General features: G+C 44.6%; 1 protein-coding gene across 2 annotated transcripts in view; it reads right to left on the bottom strand.

Annotated features, from left to right (window-relative positions):
- brsk2b (BR serine/threonine kinase 2b) overlaps window positions 1-17,465 on the bottom strand; it is a 199,601-nt gene extending 182,136 nt beyond the window's left edge. For both annotated transcript variants that reach the window (XM_082969348.1, XM_082969349.1), the window contains exon 1: window positions 16,981-17,465. In XM_082969348.1, the coding sequence (XP_082825474.1) occupies window positions 16,981-17,071 (91 nt within the window). In that variant the 5' untranslated portion in view covers window positions 17,072-17,465. The remainder of the gene's footprint in view (window positions 1-16,980) is intronic.
- Between the last annotated feature and the right edge of the window lie 300 nt (window positions 17,466-17,765).

The raw sequence follows: 17,765 nt of genomic DNA, 5'->3' as shown, positions 1-17,765 counted from the left end.
TTTAGAAGCTTCTGATAGGCTAATTTACATCATTTGAGTCAATTGGAGATGTACCTGTAGATGTATTTCAAGGCCTACCTTCCAACTAAGTCCCTCATTGCTTGACATCATGGGAAAATCAAAAGAAATCAGCCAAGACCTCAGAAAAAAAATTGTAGACCTCCACAAGTCTGATTCATCCTTGGGAGCAATCTCCAAACGTCTGAAGGTACCACGTTCATCTGTACAAACAATAGTACGCCAGTATAAACACCATGGGACCAAGCATCCGTCATACCGCTCAGGAAGGAGACACGTTCTGTCTCCTAGAGATGAACGTACTGTGGTGCGAAAAGTGCAAATCAATCCCAGAACAACAGCAAAGGACCTTGTGAAGATGCTGGAGGAAACAGGTACAAAAGTATCTATGACCACAGTAAAACGAGTCCTATATCGACATAACCTGAAAGACCGCTCAGCAAAGTAGAAGCCACTGCTCCAAAACCGCCATAAAAAAAGCCAGACTACGGTTTGCAACTGCACATGGGGACAAAGATCAAACTTTTTGGAGGAATGTCCTCTGGTCTGATGAAACAAAAATAGAACTGTTTGGCCATAATGACCATCATTATGCTTGGAGGAAAAAGGGGGAGGCTTGCAAGCCAAATAACACCATCTCAACTGTGAAGCACGGGGGTGGCAGCATCATGTTGTGGGGGTGCTTTGCTGCAGGAGGGACTGGTGCACTTCACAAAATAGATGTCATCATGATGTAGGAAAATTATGTGGATATATTGAAGCAACATCTCAAGACATCAGTCAGGAAGTTAAAGCTTGGTCGCAAATGGGTCTTCCAAATGGACAATGACCCCAAGCATACTTCCAAAGTTGTGGCAAAATGGCTTAAGGACAACAAAGTCAAGGTATTGGAGTGGCCATCACAAAGCCCTGACCTCAATCCCATAGAAAATTTGTGGGCAGATCTGAAAAAGCCTGTGCGAGTAAGGAGGCCTACAAACCTGACTCAGTTACACCAGCTCTGTCAGGAGGAATGGTCCAAATTTCACCCAACTTATTGTGCGAAGCTTGTGGAAGGCTACCCGAAACGTTTGACCTCAGTTAAACAATTTGAAGGCAATGCTACCAAATACGAATTGAGTGTATGTAAACTTCTGACCCACTAGGAATGTGATGAAAGAAATAAAAGCTGAACTAAATCATTCTCTCTACTATTATTCTGACATTTCACATTCTTAAAATAAAGTGGTGATCCTAACAGACCTAAGACAGGGAATTTTTACTAGGATTAAATGTCAGGAATTGTGAAAAACTGAGTTTAAATGTATTTGGCTAAGGTGTATGTAAACTTCCGACTTCAACTGTACATGCACATTGACTCTGTACCACTACCCTTGTATATAGCCTCGCTATTGTTATTTTACTGCTGCTATTTAATTATTTCTTACCTTTATTTCTTTTTTCTGTATTTTTCTTAAAACTGCATTGTTGTTCAAGAGCTTGTAAGCATTTCACTGTTGTATTCGGCGCATGTGACAAAAAACATTTGATTTGATTTGATGAGGATCGCCACAGGAAAGGATGTCCCAGAGTTACCTCTGCTGCAGAGGATAAGTTCATTGGAGTTACCAGCCTCAGAAATTGCAGCCCAAATAAATGCTTCACAGAGTTGAAGTAACAGACACATCTGAACATCAACTGTTCAGAGGAGACTGTGTGAATCAGGCCTTCATGGTCGAATTGCTGCAAAGAAACCAATATTAAAGGACACACACACACACACGCACACACGCACACGCATGCACACACGAACACACACACACAAATACACGCAAATACACAAACACACACTTGCATTTAGTGTAGTAACCATGGTTACTGGCGGCAACGCAGAAAGAATAGGCCCACAAATGATGCATTGCAATCAAGTCCCCTTTTCCTAATGCCCTAGCTGTGTTACTGGGCCAACCAGGAATGCGACATATATTACCATGCATCCAGATCACAGGAAATCTGCGCAAGGATACAGTGAGGACAAATGTATCATACACACACATAGTTGGACTGCTATGAAGTGACGCTGTTGCTATGCAGTGGGTGGTTTGGCTGGTGTGTGTGTGTGTGTGTGTGTGTGTGTGTGTGTGTGTGTGTGTGTGTGTGTGTGTGTGTGTGTGTGTGTGTGTGTGTGTGTGTGTGTGTGTGTGTGTGTGTGTGTGTGTGTGTGTGTGTGTGTGTGTGCCCGCAGAGACTCTGCAGACACTGCTGTAATGCAGCATGCAGCACTGCAGCCCATTGCTCCACTCACACCACAGACTGCAGGTTACTGCTCTCCTACTGCTGCACTCCCTGGGAACACTGCACTAGAGGACACACTCTCTGTGTGTGGTCATGGATTGTGCGGTTATGGAGATATATTACACAGACACACACACACACACACAGATACACACATACATACACACATATGGCCAGAGAATGTGCCTGGTAGCAGTGGTGCCTGTCATCATTACCAGTAAAGTGGGCATAATGGTGATTCTCACGCCTCGTCACCCGCCCCCTAATCTGATTATGCCACATGATTGGATGTTTGTGCTGGGGCCACGGGTCTCCGGGCTCCGCACATGCTGCCACTCACGGGCCATCTGGGAGGATGCCTCTGGCGAGGCAGGCAGGGGTCCTGACAGCACACAGAATACAGGCCATCTGTGTGGACGACTCAGCTTTAGTGTGTGAGTCCTGGAAAAGAAAAGTGAGCTCACAGTTCTGACTGTCTCTGGGTAGTACTTGCCCTCAGCCACAGATCAGCTTACCCACCCAGAAATGCCAAGTGTAACCATTGGGGGTTAATGCTAAACTGACCTCAGATCAGTGTCTTTGGGCTACCTCATCTTACTGCTTCGGGCTTAGCAAGGCTTAGGCCCTCTGTGGTGGCTAGCTTGGCTATCCATTCAATAGTTCATGTTAAAAAGTGACGTTTTTTTCTATCCATTTCAATGGCATAGATAACTTTCCATTCAATGATGTATATACAAATCATTGTTTCCATCTCTATTGAGCTCTATGGAAATGCTCTCCTTATGTGTCAGCTAAATGCTATGGGGATGTGACATGATGCCCAAGCTGCTCTAGAGCACAAATGATCAGGCCCTTTTCAAAAGGGGAGGCAAGAATCTGGTTGTGTCGCTAGTGGCCTTCATATGAGATGGCGACGACAAAAAAATCCAAAGCGCTAAGAAATTAACTTTCTGTGTGGTATGGATCAGAGAGAGCGAGAGAGTGAGAGAGGTAAAGCAGCTCTTCAAATTATTATTTCCCCGCCCGCTTGACTCTGCTCATGGACGGCACAAGTGCTGACTCAGGGGAAAAGTACAGATTGCTTTTGGAATGGGATGAGTACCCAAACGAAGAGATAAAGACAGGAGGGAGCGGAGAGAGAGCTGACAGAGAGAGGATAGAGCGAAGGAGCAGAGAGAGGGAGCAGAGAGAGAGAGAGAGCAGAGTGAGAGATAGCAGAGGGAGGGCCTAGGAGGATTTGTGCTCAATTTCATTACGTTTTTGGCTGAGGGAAGGGGTCTGCAGAGCCATAAGGGGCTTATCTGAAGCCATAACCCATTTTATTAACAGCTATTGATTGAGCCTTTCAATTGGTCCAAGTTAAATGTGGCTGTATTAGCCGTAGATGGGCTTTCTGTATTAGCGGTGGAGGTACTGTTAGCTATCTGTGTTAGCCGTGGATGGGCTATTGGCTGTTGGCTATCTGTGTTAGCAGTGGTTGGCCTGAACTATCAGGCCTGCCAGGGTGGGATGGATTAGAGTGGAGAACGCCGATTAACTGCTGAGTCAGGGAGGCGTTTGCCAAATCGGGAGACTACAAAGCTAGCATCAGCTAGGGTTGCTACGGGTAACACATGAACGTTTAGTGCGATGCTAACAGGGTGTGAGTAGCATAGTGGCTAGCTAAAAACGAGCTAAAAACAAAACTTCCTTTACAGTACAGTAGATTCACACCAACAACCACCAAGTGACCTTAATTGCTAGCAGGGTAAGTACCTCTCCCTTTTACTCGTTGGCAGAGCAGAGGCTTTTTCACGTACAGCAACAGTGTCAATGATTCACATGGACAGAGTCTTGTGCTGCAGTTACCTACATCTGATCCTCTTAAGTTCCTCTGTCTCCTACAGAAACCTGTGGAGGTGAATGAGAACACAGCATACTGTGAATACTAAGTCATTCATGAAAGAGGGTAGGTGAATGCACACCGACCTATGCAGGCGCACACACAAAGAAACACACACACACATAATAGAATGCACATACACACGCAGGCTACACACTCCTATTTCACACGCTAACAAATGCACACACACACACACAGAAGCGCTCGCACTCGCTAACAAATGCACACAGACACAGAAACTCGCGTGTCCGACACACTGGCGTCGTCATGAACAGGCCATGCACACGGCTCTGCGGTGTTGCGGAGTTGATTAAACCTCTGGCTAGCCGATAATAAAGACAATTGACCCAGGATAAATACGGCACTCGTGCCCGTACATAAATGACAGGAGAGGTAATGAACTTCACAGGAGAGAGGAGGAGAAGAGAGGAGTGGAATCTCCAGGTAGCTGACAGAACCCCCCTCCCCCCGTCTGTCAGGTTCTATAGGGAGAAGCGCACACACACACACACACACACACACACACACACACACACACACACACACACACACACACACACACACACACACACACACACACACACACACACACACACACATCTCAAATGATAGCTTATTTCCTATATAGTGCAGGTTTATAAGGGTCAAAGGTAAGTACCTGGTAAAGATAGAGTAGCCATCAAACAGCCTTTTCCCACTGAGTTTGATGGGCAGTTTCTGGAAAGTTTCTGCTCACACCTATTGTCCCAGCACTAACACTTCTAATAAACACGCCGTCAAGCCCATGATTAGATAAAGCAGGTGTGTTGGTGCTGGATTATGAAAGGCTGCACACAATGCAGCCTTCCAGGACCAGTAGGGAAGAACACTACCGTAGAGGGTTAGGAGGCAATACACACACCTCTTCACACACCCCAAAGCTGCAGTGTGAATATTTCAGGGAGTGTGTGCTAAGTAGCACCTAGAGTAGCACCTAGGGCAACTTGTTAATGAGGGAATGCCATGGGCAAGAGACTGAAAACCCAGACCTGACTGCAATGATTGTGCTAGCTGAGGGCAGCCATGGAACCGTGTGTGTGTGTGTGTGTGTGTGTGTGTGTGTGTGTGTGTGTGTGTATGTGTGGGGGAGAAATAATTGAATCAAACTAATAACATCTCTCCGTCTTGCTGGAGAGATGATAAACACCCTTTGTTCTTTCCCTGTTCCCAAGATATCAAAGATTTCTCACGTGTTGAGAGAAGTTTTTTTCTTGCCTCATACATTTTTGCACTTCTAACAACAACCTCTATAATAATCCTCTTTCATCCTGCTGACAAGGACTGATAATGACACACACACACACACACACACACACACACACACACACATTATTGCACACACGCGCGCACACACACACAAACACACCACAAATAGTGAATGTGTATTTTTCATAAACCTAGACATATCTGGTTCATTACCATTACGTAACCATAAACTTATTAGAGCATTGCAGCTTTCACAAGCCATTCAGAACCATTCATCGTACAGCACATCGCAAGGTAAACATTTCCCCCTGTAATTCTCACGCATGCTCTTAAACCACATAAAGCCTCACCACAGAGACCTCACCGCTACCGGAGACTGACATGTCCTGATGAGAATGACACAAGCTCTGCTGAGACTAAAGGATGTCCTAATATGAACACTGTATTTCACAACATATAGAGGAAGTGCATGAGATTAAAAGAGGCAGTTTGGTTGTGTCCTGTTCCACGTTCCAACTCCTGGTCACACTAACAGAGGTTTCTGTGTGGACTCCAGTCTACACACACTCATGTTCTCTCTCTCTCTCTCTCTCTCTCTCCACCCTCATGCCCTCAAGAGTCAATGCTCATGATCAGTCCCTTCGGGGTGCGGAAGAGCACATGATTTTCCAAGATTTTCACAAGATCATCGCTCTCTCTCTTTCCCTCAATCCCTCTTATCTTTCCCTCTCTCTCTCCGCCTCCCTCTTGAAGCCAAAGGTTAAAGATAGGAGAGGATGGTGGGGTGTTATGTTTGAATCGGGTTTTATAGAAAAGGACAGTAGGAAGAAGATAATATGGCTGAGAAAGAGGAATTATCTCCTTGGGTTAGTGAGATCTAATTATCAGCATCAAAATGAATGATCCAAAGACTGGAATTCAGAAAAACGACTTACCCTGCCTACCTATCTGTTGTGTGTGTGTGTGTGTGTGTGTGTGTGTGTGTGTGTGTGTGTGTGTGTGTGTGTGTGTGTGTGTGTGTGTGTGTGTGTGTGTGTGTGTGTGTGTGTGTGTGTGTGTGTGGGTGGAGATTCTGTGTAACCTTTTACTGCAGTGGGCCAAATTAGGGTCACATAGCTCAGGCAAGCCCCTCAGGCAGAGTCGAGAAAAAGGCAGGGGCCGCAGAGAGAAAGAGAGAGATGGAGGGAGAGAGAGAGAGAGAGAGAGAGAGAGAGAGAGAGAGAGAGAGAGAGAGAAACATATACAGTATATTCAACCATCCAGCCAACCAACAAGGAGAGGGAGAGCATTCCCCAGGTTACCGTGGAAACCAGCCCACTTGACTGAGAGAGAAGTACAAAACCAATCATTTATATTATTAACCCTGTCTTTGCCAAAAGGCAGTCCCTCCAGGATTCCGCGATTGCGGATTTTTTTTGCAAAATCAACAATTCCCTGCATATTATGCGAGGGCTTGCATGTTTGACCAATCACCGCACTATTTCCAGTACACTGGTAGAAATAAATATGATTCCGAAATGCAGTTCCTTTCGTAATGCGCGCACACACACACCGAGAGCAGGGGACGGCACACACCTCTGCAGCCGGCTGATAATGAAGCTGTATCTCAGGCAACCCAAACACCTCCATGTGGGCAGAGGATCCCCTCTCTCCCCCTCCCTCTCCTCCTCTGGGACCCTTCAGTCTTTAGGCGCATCCATGGGTAAATTACAGTCTGTCTTATGAGCACAGAGTGATCCACAGAAAGGGATACATATATGCTCACTCCCAAACCAACACTTCATGATACCCTTATATACAGGAGAAGCCAATGCTTCCTTGTTACTTCCCACGACACAACTGGAGATGGTCAATACATCCGCCAGAGATCACTTCGCTTCTGAGGGAAACACTGTAGAGGCTAGAGAGGAAAGAGGGGAGGGGAGTACGGAAGTAGGCCATGGCGAGAAGAGAGTTAGAGTGTGGAAGAGACGAGAAAGGAGAGAGAGGCTACAGGAGAGTGAGAGAAGAGATGAAGGGAGAGACGGGGTAGTGATAGAGTGTGGGAGAGGGGAGCAATGGCAAGCAAAGGCAAGAGAGAGGGGGTAAGGGTGGGTGGGAGAGAAGGAGAGGGGAGGAGAGGAGGATATAAAAAGCTTGGCGGCTGCGGTCTCGCTGTGATCTCCAGGATGGAAAGCATGGCCATTGTCAGAAGAGAGATGAAACCATGACAACCATTCCCACTGCTGCTGCCCGACACACACGCACACACACAACACACACACACACACACACACAGACACACACACGCACACACACGCACACGCACAGACACACACACACACACACACAGACACACACACACACACACTGCTGGACACTTAGCAAATGAGGACCAAATATGAGGCTGGAAAGCCTGCGTTAAAAGGGGCTCCAACTCTTACAGATGAAAACACACAGATTGTTCTGAGTCTGCCCAGCAAGACAGCTCTTCTTGGCAGAACGCCTCCAGGTTGGCCCCTGTAGAAAAATCACCCAGCAATCCCATTCCAAAACCTGCCATTCATTTTAACCATTCAATGTTGCCGAACACTAATTTAGGAGCACAACAATAAACAAAGATTTTATTGTTTACCATTGATTTATATTTGAAAGCATTACAACCATGGATTGAGTCCTTACTTTTAAGAAAGCATTGTGTGCATGTTGAACAATAATATAGGCCCCTAGATGATCTCAATATCAATCATTGTAATCTTATAGGAGGGTAGGAGAGGTGCTGGGTTTCTCATTTGAGGTAGAAAATTGAATTAGGCTAGAAGGCTTCCTGTTTAAATCCTGGCCCCTTGGGGTTCCACATAAGCTCTGTGTGTGATACGCACGCATGCACGCATACAAACACACACACACAAGCACGCACAAACACACGTCTCTCCCCCTGTGACGACATATGGGCTTCTCTGTTCTCTCTCTGCAGACGCAGCACATGGGAAGTCTATTCATAATAACAGCCATCAACAACCTCAGTCAGCCTCACAGTCGCGCTAGAGCCAGCACAACGCGCACGCACACACACACACACGCGCACACAAAATAAGAAATAAGAAACAGGGCTCCAAGTGCAAAGGATGCATACGAAGGACAGCCAGAAATAATAACACACATTATCAATGGTCTAAATATACACACACGCGCTCTCTCTTTCTGTCACGTCTCGTGTGAAGACGTGCGCACACTCACTCACACACACACACACACACACACACACACACACACACACACACACACACACACACACACACACAGAGAGTCGTTCAGCAGTGTTCCTGCTTGCGGCCCAGCTCCACTTTAGATTCACTTCAGTACGCGGAGTCATAGTTGGAGTGGACACTGGAGCCCTGGAGGGGACATTGTCGAACAGACGGCACGTGGCATGCCTTTTACCCAAAGAACCGGGTGGTGGGAAGAACAGAATGGCTGAGAGGGGTGGGGTCGCTAGCGGAGACTGGAGATGTTGGACTGCTAAGGGAAGCTGGGACGTCGCTTACCCAGGCCAGAGAGCATTGTGGTGGGGAGAGAGGACTAGATGAGAAGGGGTGGAGGTGGTTGTAGCGGATAAAAAAAAAAGCTACCCGTTTTATTGTCACATACACTGGATAGGGGAAGCTTGTGTTATTTGACTGGGTCAGCCGTAGTAGTACGGTGCCCCTGGAGCCATGCTCAAGGGCAATTCGACAGATTTTTCACCTCGCTCAGGTATTCAAACCGGCAACCTTTTGGTTACTGGCCCAACGCTCTAACCGCTAGGCAACCTGTCACCCTGAGCACCTATGAGAACCTATGGTATACAAGGACACAGGTACAGAAGGTGACCCGAATGGATACGTTCATATGGGAATGGAATGATGTAATGCCACTAGCAGCTCTCCATGACCAATCAAATGCAATGCAGTGCAAGAGCCAATGCTAATACATGCCAATGATTCCAGGGATTATGAACTAGGTTCCCGGAGTTGTTTTGTTCCCTCCAGTAATGTGGAAAATGACTAGTAGGGTTACACAGTAAGTCATTAGCATAGTTCTCTACTTACTATGTAACCCATTGCATATCAATGTAAAGCCTTCACATAAATATAGTAATGAGACCAGAGTACGGGTACCAACTGCTGTTTGACCTCGCTAACTTGCATGGTCATATAGGACTGTGTCCCTCTCCCTCGTCCATAGTACTGTAAACAGCAGTGACTTTGGAGTGAGAATTAAAGTGTGTGTGTGTGTGTGTGTGTGTGTGTGTGTGTGTGTGTGTGTGTGTGTGTGTGTGTGTGTGTGTGTTACAGTAGGCTACTGTATGAATGTACACCCGAATGCTTGAGTTCTATATTGATGAACGCAGTTCAACACAGGCAGGCCATGTCACCCTCACCTCTATACAGCCCTGGAAGTGGTTGAGGTAGATTTGAACTAGTTACTGAATGAACAGAACGTGACAAGGCTCCTATTGCAAAGGATGCATATGAACGACAACCAGAAGTCCGTATAAAAAAACATTTGCGACATTAAGCAGCCAAGACAAAAATGGGAATAATTAGGGAGTGATCGTTATTAATACGGATTAAATGGAGAAAATCGGACCTCTCAGTAAAATACACACAACCGTGACAAATTGTATTTGTCACATGCGCTGAATACAACAGGGGTAGGCCTTACAGTGAAATGCTTACTTACGAGCCCCTAACCGGCAGTACAGTTCCCAAAAATATGGATAAGAATGAGAGATAAAAGTAACAAGTAATTAGAGAGGAGCAGTAAAAAATAAGAATATATACAGAGGGGGTGCCGGCACTGAGTCAATGTGCGGTGGCACCGGTTAGTTGAGGTAGTATGTACATGTAGGTAGATTTAATTAAAGTGACTATGCATAGATGACAACAGAAAGTGGCAGTGGTGTGGAGAGGGCGGGGGGGGGGGGGGCAATGTGAATAGTCTGGGTAGCCATTTGACTAGATGTTCAGGAGTCTTATGGCTTGGAGGTAGAAGCTGTTTAGAAGCCTCTTGGACCTAGACTTGGTGCTCCGGTACCGCTTGCTGTGCGGTAGCAGAGAGAACAGTCTATGACTAGGGTGGCTGGAGTCTTTGACAATTTTCAGGGCCTTCCTCTGACACCGCCTGGTATAGAGGTCCTGGATGGCAGGAAGCTTGGCCCCAGTGATGTACTGGGCTGTTCGCACTACCCTCTGTAGTGCCTTGCGGTCGGAGAACGAGCAGTTGCCATACCAGGCAGTGATGCAACCAGTCAGGATGCTCTCAATGGTGCAGCTGTGGAACCTTTTGAGGATCTGAGGACCCATGCCAAATCTTTTCAGACTCCTGAGGGGGAATAGGTTTTGTCGTGCCCCCTTCACGACTGTCATGGTGTGCCTGGACCATGTTAGTCTGTTGGTGACGTGGACACCAAGGAACTTGAAGCTCTCAACCTGCTCCACGCTCAGCCCCATCGATGAGAATGTGGGCATGCTCGGTCCTCTTTTTCCTGCAGTCCACAATCATCTCCTTTGTCTTGATTATGTCTAGAAGTTATTTTCGGTCACAAGAGACGGTAGCGGCAACATTATGTACAAAAATAGTAAAAGAATAAGTTACAAACTACGCAGATAAACGAACAAAAAACACAATCGGTTGGGGGCGTGTAAAATGTCTGCCTTCTGCTCCGGCGCCATTTTAACAAAAATGTGGAATTCTTTGGGGTCACTTAGAAATGTCCTTGTTTTCCATGAAAACATACATGAAATGAGTTGCAAAATTAATAGGAAATATAGTCAAGATGTTGACAAGGTTATAAATAATGATTTTTAATTGAAATAATAATTGTGTCCTTTAAACTTTGCTTTCGTCAAAGAATCCTCCATTTACAGCAATTACAGCCTTGCAGACCTTTGGCATTCTAGTTGTCAATTTGTTGAGGTAATTTGTTGAAGAGATTTCACCCCATGCTTCCTGAAGCGCCTCCCACAAGTTGGATTGGCTTGATGGGCACTTCTTACGTACCATACGGTCAAGCTGCTCCCACAACAGCTCAATAGGGTTGAGATCCGGTAATTTTAGACAGAATACCAGCTGACTGCTTCTTTCCTAAATAGTTCTTGCATAGTTTGGAGCTGTGCTTTAGGTCATTGACCTGTTGTCGGAGGAAATTGGCTCCAATTAAGTGCCGTCCACAGGGTATGGCATGGTGTTGCAAAATGGAGTGATAGCCTTCCTTCTTCAATATCCCCTTAACCCTATACAAATCTCCCACTTTACCACCACCAAAGCACCCCCAGACAATCACATTGCCTCCACCATGCTTGACAGATGGCGTCAAGCACTCCTCCAGCATCTTTTTATTTTTTCTGCATCTCACGAATGTGATCCAAACACAAGTTTAGATTCATCTGTCCATAATACTTTTTTTCCAATCTTCCTCTGTCTAGCGTCTTGAGTTCTTTTGCCCATCTTAATCTTTTCTTTTTAGTGGCCAGTCTGAGATATGGCTGAGACGTGACTACAGAGGTGCTACATACACTTACTCAAAACACAATATCCCATAACCCACAGGTGGAAAACATGCTACTTAAGTATGATCCCCAATTAGAGACAACGATTACCAGCTGCCTCTAATTGGGAATCATACAAATCACCCAAACATAGAAAAACTAAACTAGAACCCCACACAGAAAATATAAACTAGATTAACCCCCCAGTCACACCCTGACCTACTCTACCATAGAAAATAAAATCTTTCTATGGTCAGGACGTGACACAGTATTATCGCGGTGTTGTTAAAATGTGCTGGAAATGTTTAAAAAAGTACTGATACACACACTGAAATAATTTCACCAAGTTTTATATTGAAATCCAACAAACAACAAATAAAATTAGCAGCACTATGCACTTTTTGTGTGCATAAACATTAAAATAATAACATTAACATTAAAGATGGCACCATGTGGCCATGAGAAGTAAAAATTTCCCTTGTGCAGGTTTTAATGAACACAACCTTAAGTAAGCAAATCAAATAAACAAACAACAAATACAATTAGCAGCACTCACTTTGTTGTGAGGCACGGCAACATTCATCAGCCTCAGAAAGCCAGGCCTCTCAAGAATTTGAAATGGCATCATGTCCTTTGCAATGTAATATGAAAGGGCTGCAGTGAAGTCCAGAGCATTTTTTGATGTGGGTGCATAAGCAGCCTGCCTTTTAAATGCTTGATCGAGAGTCTGTGTCACAACTGAAGTTGAGGAGCGACCGGTAGCATCACTGGGTTTACCTGCTGCACGCCCACTCTGTAAACAAGGGAATAGCATTATTAATGTATTATTATTATTGGTGTTGTTACATTATAATCATTATTATTCACTTACACGCACACACACAAACAGTCTATCTTCTGTGTTGCATTTGAGTATATGCAATGACCCCATGCACAATTTACATAAATTCAAATGAGTCTTAAGAAGACAGTGATAGTAATTGCAATGAGCCCAACAATTAACATAAATACAGGAGTCTTGTATATAGGAGTCTATAGTGTTTCTCCCGTTGGAACACTTTTACAACCAAGTCGACGTCTGCCGGATTTTAAATGAACAAAATATGTTGGTTGGGTGACTAAACTACATAACGTGTTATCGTGTGCAATGGGCGAATAGAGTCTGCAGACACACGACGCATACAGCAGCAGAACAACGTGTAGTGTTTTTACAAGAGTAGGTAACACTGAAAGCTTCAGTTTACATTATTGACGAGCTATTAGCAAGTTAGACAGACAAACCATGACATTTTCCCCCAGTCCGAAGTCCCCACATCAATCATTGAGCTAAAAGTGAACTTACCTTGCATTCACGATGAAGTGGTGGTCACGAAGATGACTCGAGAGATTTGAAGTGTTGCCCCCTTTCGAAGCAATTTTTTTGCATGTTCTGCAGACAGGGTGACCATCTTCGATTAAGTTTCCCTCAGCACTCTTGTAAAACCCAAAATACGACCACACTTCAGATTTGGTCCTCTTAGAAGGCTGAAAAATCTCCCGAGCACTGTCACTGCCTTCCACCATGTTTTCACACAAAACAAAACCCATGTTGCATGATGCGCCTGTGTCAGACGTTTTGCTAACTTTGGTTGATGCTGGACAGCATTTACTGGGAGTTTTTCAAACCGTGGTAATCAAACACGGTTTTAATGCTAATTAAAATTTGAAACAGTAATACTAATTGCTGGGAATTTTACCGTGGTTTATCGTGAAACTGGTAACAGTTTCAACACTAGGTAGGCCTATGGCGTACCCTCTCATACCCCCTCAATTCGAGTCCTGGTTTTAACTTAACAGCCCTTCGCTGACACTGAGGTAGGCTATTTAAAGAGTGCATGGTGGGTGGAGGGATTTACCGCCAAATCTATTTACAGTACCATTTAAAATTTGGACACACCTACTCATTCAAGGGTTTTTCTTTATTTTTACTATTTTCTACATTGTAGAATTATACTGACATCAAAACTCTGAAATAAAACATGTGGAATCATGCAGAATCATGCCATAACCAAAAGTGTAGATTTTTGATTCTTCAAAGTAGCCCCCCTTTGCCTTGATGACAGCTTTGCACACTCCTGGCATTCTCTCAACCAGCTTCACCTGGACTACTTTTCCAACAGTCTTGAAGGAGTTCCCACATATGCTGAGCACTGCTTTTCCTTCATTCTGCAGTCCAACTCATCCCAAACCATCTCATTTGGGTTGAGGTCGGGTGATTGTGGAGGCCAGGTCATCTGATGCAGCACTCCATCACTCTCCTTCTTGGTCAAATAGCCCTTGGGTCATTGTCCTGTTGAAAAACAAATGATAGTCCCACTAAGCGCAAACCAGATGGGATGGCGTATCACTGCAGAATGCTGTGGTAGTCATGCTGGTTAAGTGTGCCTTGAATTCTAAATAAATCATAGACCATGTCACCAGCAAAGCACCCCCACACCATCACACCTCCTCCTCCATGCTTCACGGTGGGAACCACACTTGCGGAGATCATCCGTTCACCTACTCCGCGTCTCACAAAGACACAGTGGTTGGAACCTAAAATCTCACATTTGGACTCATCAGACCAAAGGACAGATTTCCACCGGTCTAATGTCCATTGCTCGTGTTTTTTGGCCCAAGCAAGTCTCTTCTTATTATGGTGTCCTTTAGTAGTGATTTATTTTCAGCAATTCGAACATGAAGGCCTGATTCACGCAGTCTCCTCTGAGCAGTTGATGTTGAGATGTGTCTGTTACTTGAACGCTTGCTGGTAACTCTAATGAACTTATCCTCTGCAGCAGAGGTAACTCTGGGTCTTCCTTTCCTGTGGCGATCCTCATGAGAGTCAGTTTCATCATAGCTCTTGATGATTTTTGCGACTGCACTTGAAGAAACACTCAAAGTTATTGAAATTTTCCAGATTGACTGACCTTCGTGTCTTAAAGTAATGATGGACTGTCATTTCTCTTTGCTTATTTGAGCGGTTCTTGCCATAATATGGACTTGGTCTTTTACCAAATCTTTTGTATACCACCCGTACCTTGTCACAACACAACTGATTGGCTGAAATGCATTAAGAAGGAAAGAAATTCCACAAATGAACTTTCAACAAGGCACACCTGTTAATTAAAATACGTTCCAGTTGACTACCGCATGAAGCTGGTTGAGAGAATGCCAAGAGTGTGCAAAGCTGTCATCAATTCAGTAATCTGGCTTACTTTGAAGAATCTTAAATATAAAATATATTTTGATTTGTTTCACACTTTTTTGGTTACTACATGATTCCATATCTGTTATTTCCTAGTTTTATGTATTCACTATTATTTTACAATGTAGAAAATAGTCCAAATAAAGAAAAACCCTTGAATGAGTAGGTGTGTCCAAACTTTTGACTGGTCCTGTATATAGCAGCCTACAGCGTAATTTTGTCTGTGAAACAGGAAGGTCTACCTCTTATTTCTTGAATAGGAAGAAAGAGGCTCAAACACAAAGCTCTCTTGTTGTTAGTAGTCTAATTAAAATTAAGATGGTTTAAATGTATTATGCCTACTCGAATTTGCCTACTTTCAGCACCCTGAGCTGTCCATTTCCAATTGATTTTGCCGTGACTGCTGCTTCAGGTTTCAGCACCACAGTGTAAGTGACTCGAATCTGGCTTATTGTGAGGTCAATAACTCTGATAAATGCAACATGGCCAACAAACATATTGTTTTTATTCAAATCAATTATAGTAGTAGCAAGCTAAAAAAAAGTTGCCCTCCGGTCCTCTTGCTCATCTTCCACCTCTCCTTCTCAAACTAAACAGTACATAGGCAATAAACTAGTCCGCATGCAAGATAATGCATTTTTTGGGGCTAGAACTAATCCAAAATTATTTTCGAAAATAATTATTTGACTCTCCTCCTGAACTGCCACTGTAGGCTTAAACAGCACAGCATAGGTTAGACAGCACAAACAAATTGTTTTGATCAGCAAGAGCTCAAGGTTGGAATATCCATTGCAGTGTGTAATGCAGCCTTGTTTTATTTACACCATCCCAGCAGCCATTTTAGAATTATAACTTTGCTTTGTGCTTCTCTGAGCATGCACTTTGTAGCCTATAGCCTATAGGCTATGGATCTTTTGATCATTCAAAAACGTAGCCTATAGCCTATGACAGTGGTACCCACATGACAGTGGTAACCACATCATTGCCTAGTCGTTTTGGGGATGCTGTGCCTCCCACATAGTCTATTTATTTTATTCAAAACGGCTTTAGCCAGATACAAATAGGGTATCAGGAAATCACTAGACTACGTCAATCTTTCGTTAATAAAAACCAAATTCACCACATGCGTGTAGTTTGGGATTTAAAAAAAATCGAAATTGCAGCAGCAATTGCACGGATAGGTGCTAGTGCTTGTCATTGCAGGGACTGACAGAGAAGTAGGCTTGTGTAGTGCAGTAGCTTGCCCTATCTTATTTTGCAAAGATCAGCGCAGACTTCCCCAAAACAGCATTGTAACCGACAAATGTGTGCATGTTGGAAGACAGCGACACTCTGCAAGGTAACAGACCCACAACATGCAACATTGGGACCACTTACCCGTTGTCTGGCAATGAGGATTAAAGGGACATTATTATATTTCAATAATCACACGTAAGCCGTGTGAACTACATGTAGCCCAACCGTAGCCAGCTGACTAGGCTATAGGGCGGACCAGTGTATTCCCTTTTATTAGAAAGTAGAATTTTAAGGATAATCCACAACAGACATTGAAATGCACAGTCCCACTGACTGAAAGCTCTCAACCCCGATTGATGCAATGAGTCAAAAGCAATCAGTGGGAACTAGAAGCAACCAGCCCGCACGTCTGTGATGCAACCTAAAACAAATCCATCCAACCCACAATAACCTACAGAGTAGCCCATATGTCCTAGCCCATGTCAGCATAACCCATAAAAGACAACCAGTGCTTTCATTGACAGCCAGCAACCGGGAACGATAGGCTACACATCATCCACGGCTAGACAAGACTAACAAGGACTAACCTGTCTGTCCTTTGCCGAGGGTCTTTTCCAAACGATAAGGTCCCACATAGTTCATATAGTGTGCGCTGTTGTCTTTGCCAGAAGATGACATTTTGTGGGAATTTAGTAAAACGTCTCGCAGAATAATAAATACAATTCAAAATTCTCCTTTCAAATCAACGGACACCGTAGGTTATTCCAAAGCGCAGTCTGCTGCTGCTCTCCCTTTGGCCTCCTCCTCCTCTCTCTCGCCTCACGCAGATGGTCGGTGGGATTCTCTCTTCTCCGAGTCCCTTTCTAGCCTATGTTGTTAGTTCACTCTCCTCCGTCTCTCCCTCCTCTTTTTCACTGCTGAAATGTAGCGTCTTTAAATCTGGATAACATGGCGTTCTTTTCGTCCGTGTTCGTGCTGTGGAGAGGAAGCAAGGCGCAGTGAGCACAGTTTTGGCACAACCCGTTGACGGGGAAATCTAACCGGATAGCATTTTAGTGCTGACTGACGCCAACGTCGGAGCTGTAGGACTACGCATGCGCACAGCGCGCAACGCAGGGGCTAGTGGTTATTGAGGGAGTTCTATTACTCTGGCCCGGGTTTATCCGGGCGAAAGCGGGGAGCGAGGAGCGCTCTCCTCAACTCAAACAATAATCTGTGTTTGCGCTGCTCGGTCATGTTATGTACAAGGGAGCGTTGTACATCATCCAGACACATACACCATCTTTTTCTATAAAATAAATGGTAGAAATGTCTAACTATTTTTCACTGGGAAGGCAGATAAAGCGTTTATAGAAAAACACAGAATCCTCAT

This window comes from Salmo salar, chromosome 26 (genome assembly GCF_965601325.2).
Source record: "Salmo salar chromosome 26, fSalSal1, whole genome shotgun sequence".
NCBI lineage: Eukaryota > Metazoa > Chordata > Actinopteri > Salmoniformes > Salmonidae > Salmo > Salmo salar.
Note: the sequence above shows the minus strand (reverse complement) of the source record. Positions and strands in the feature narration are given on the sequence as shown.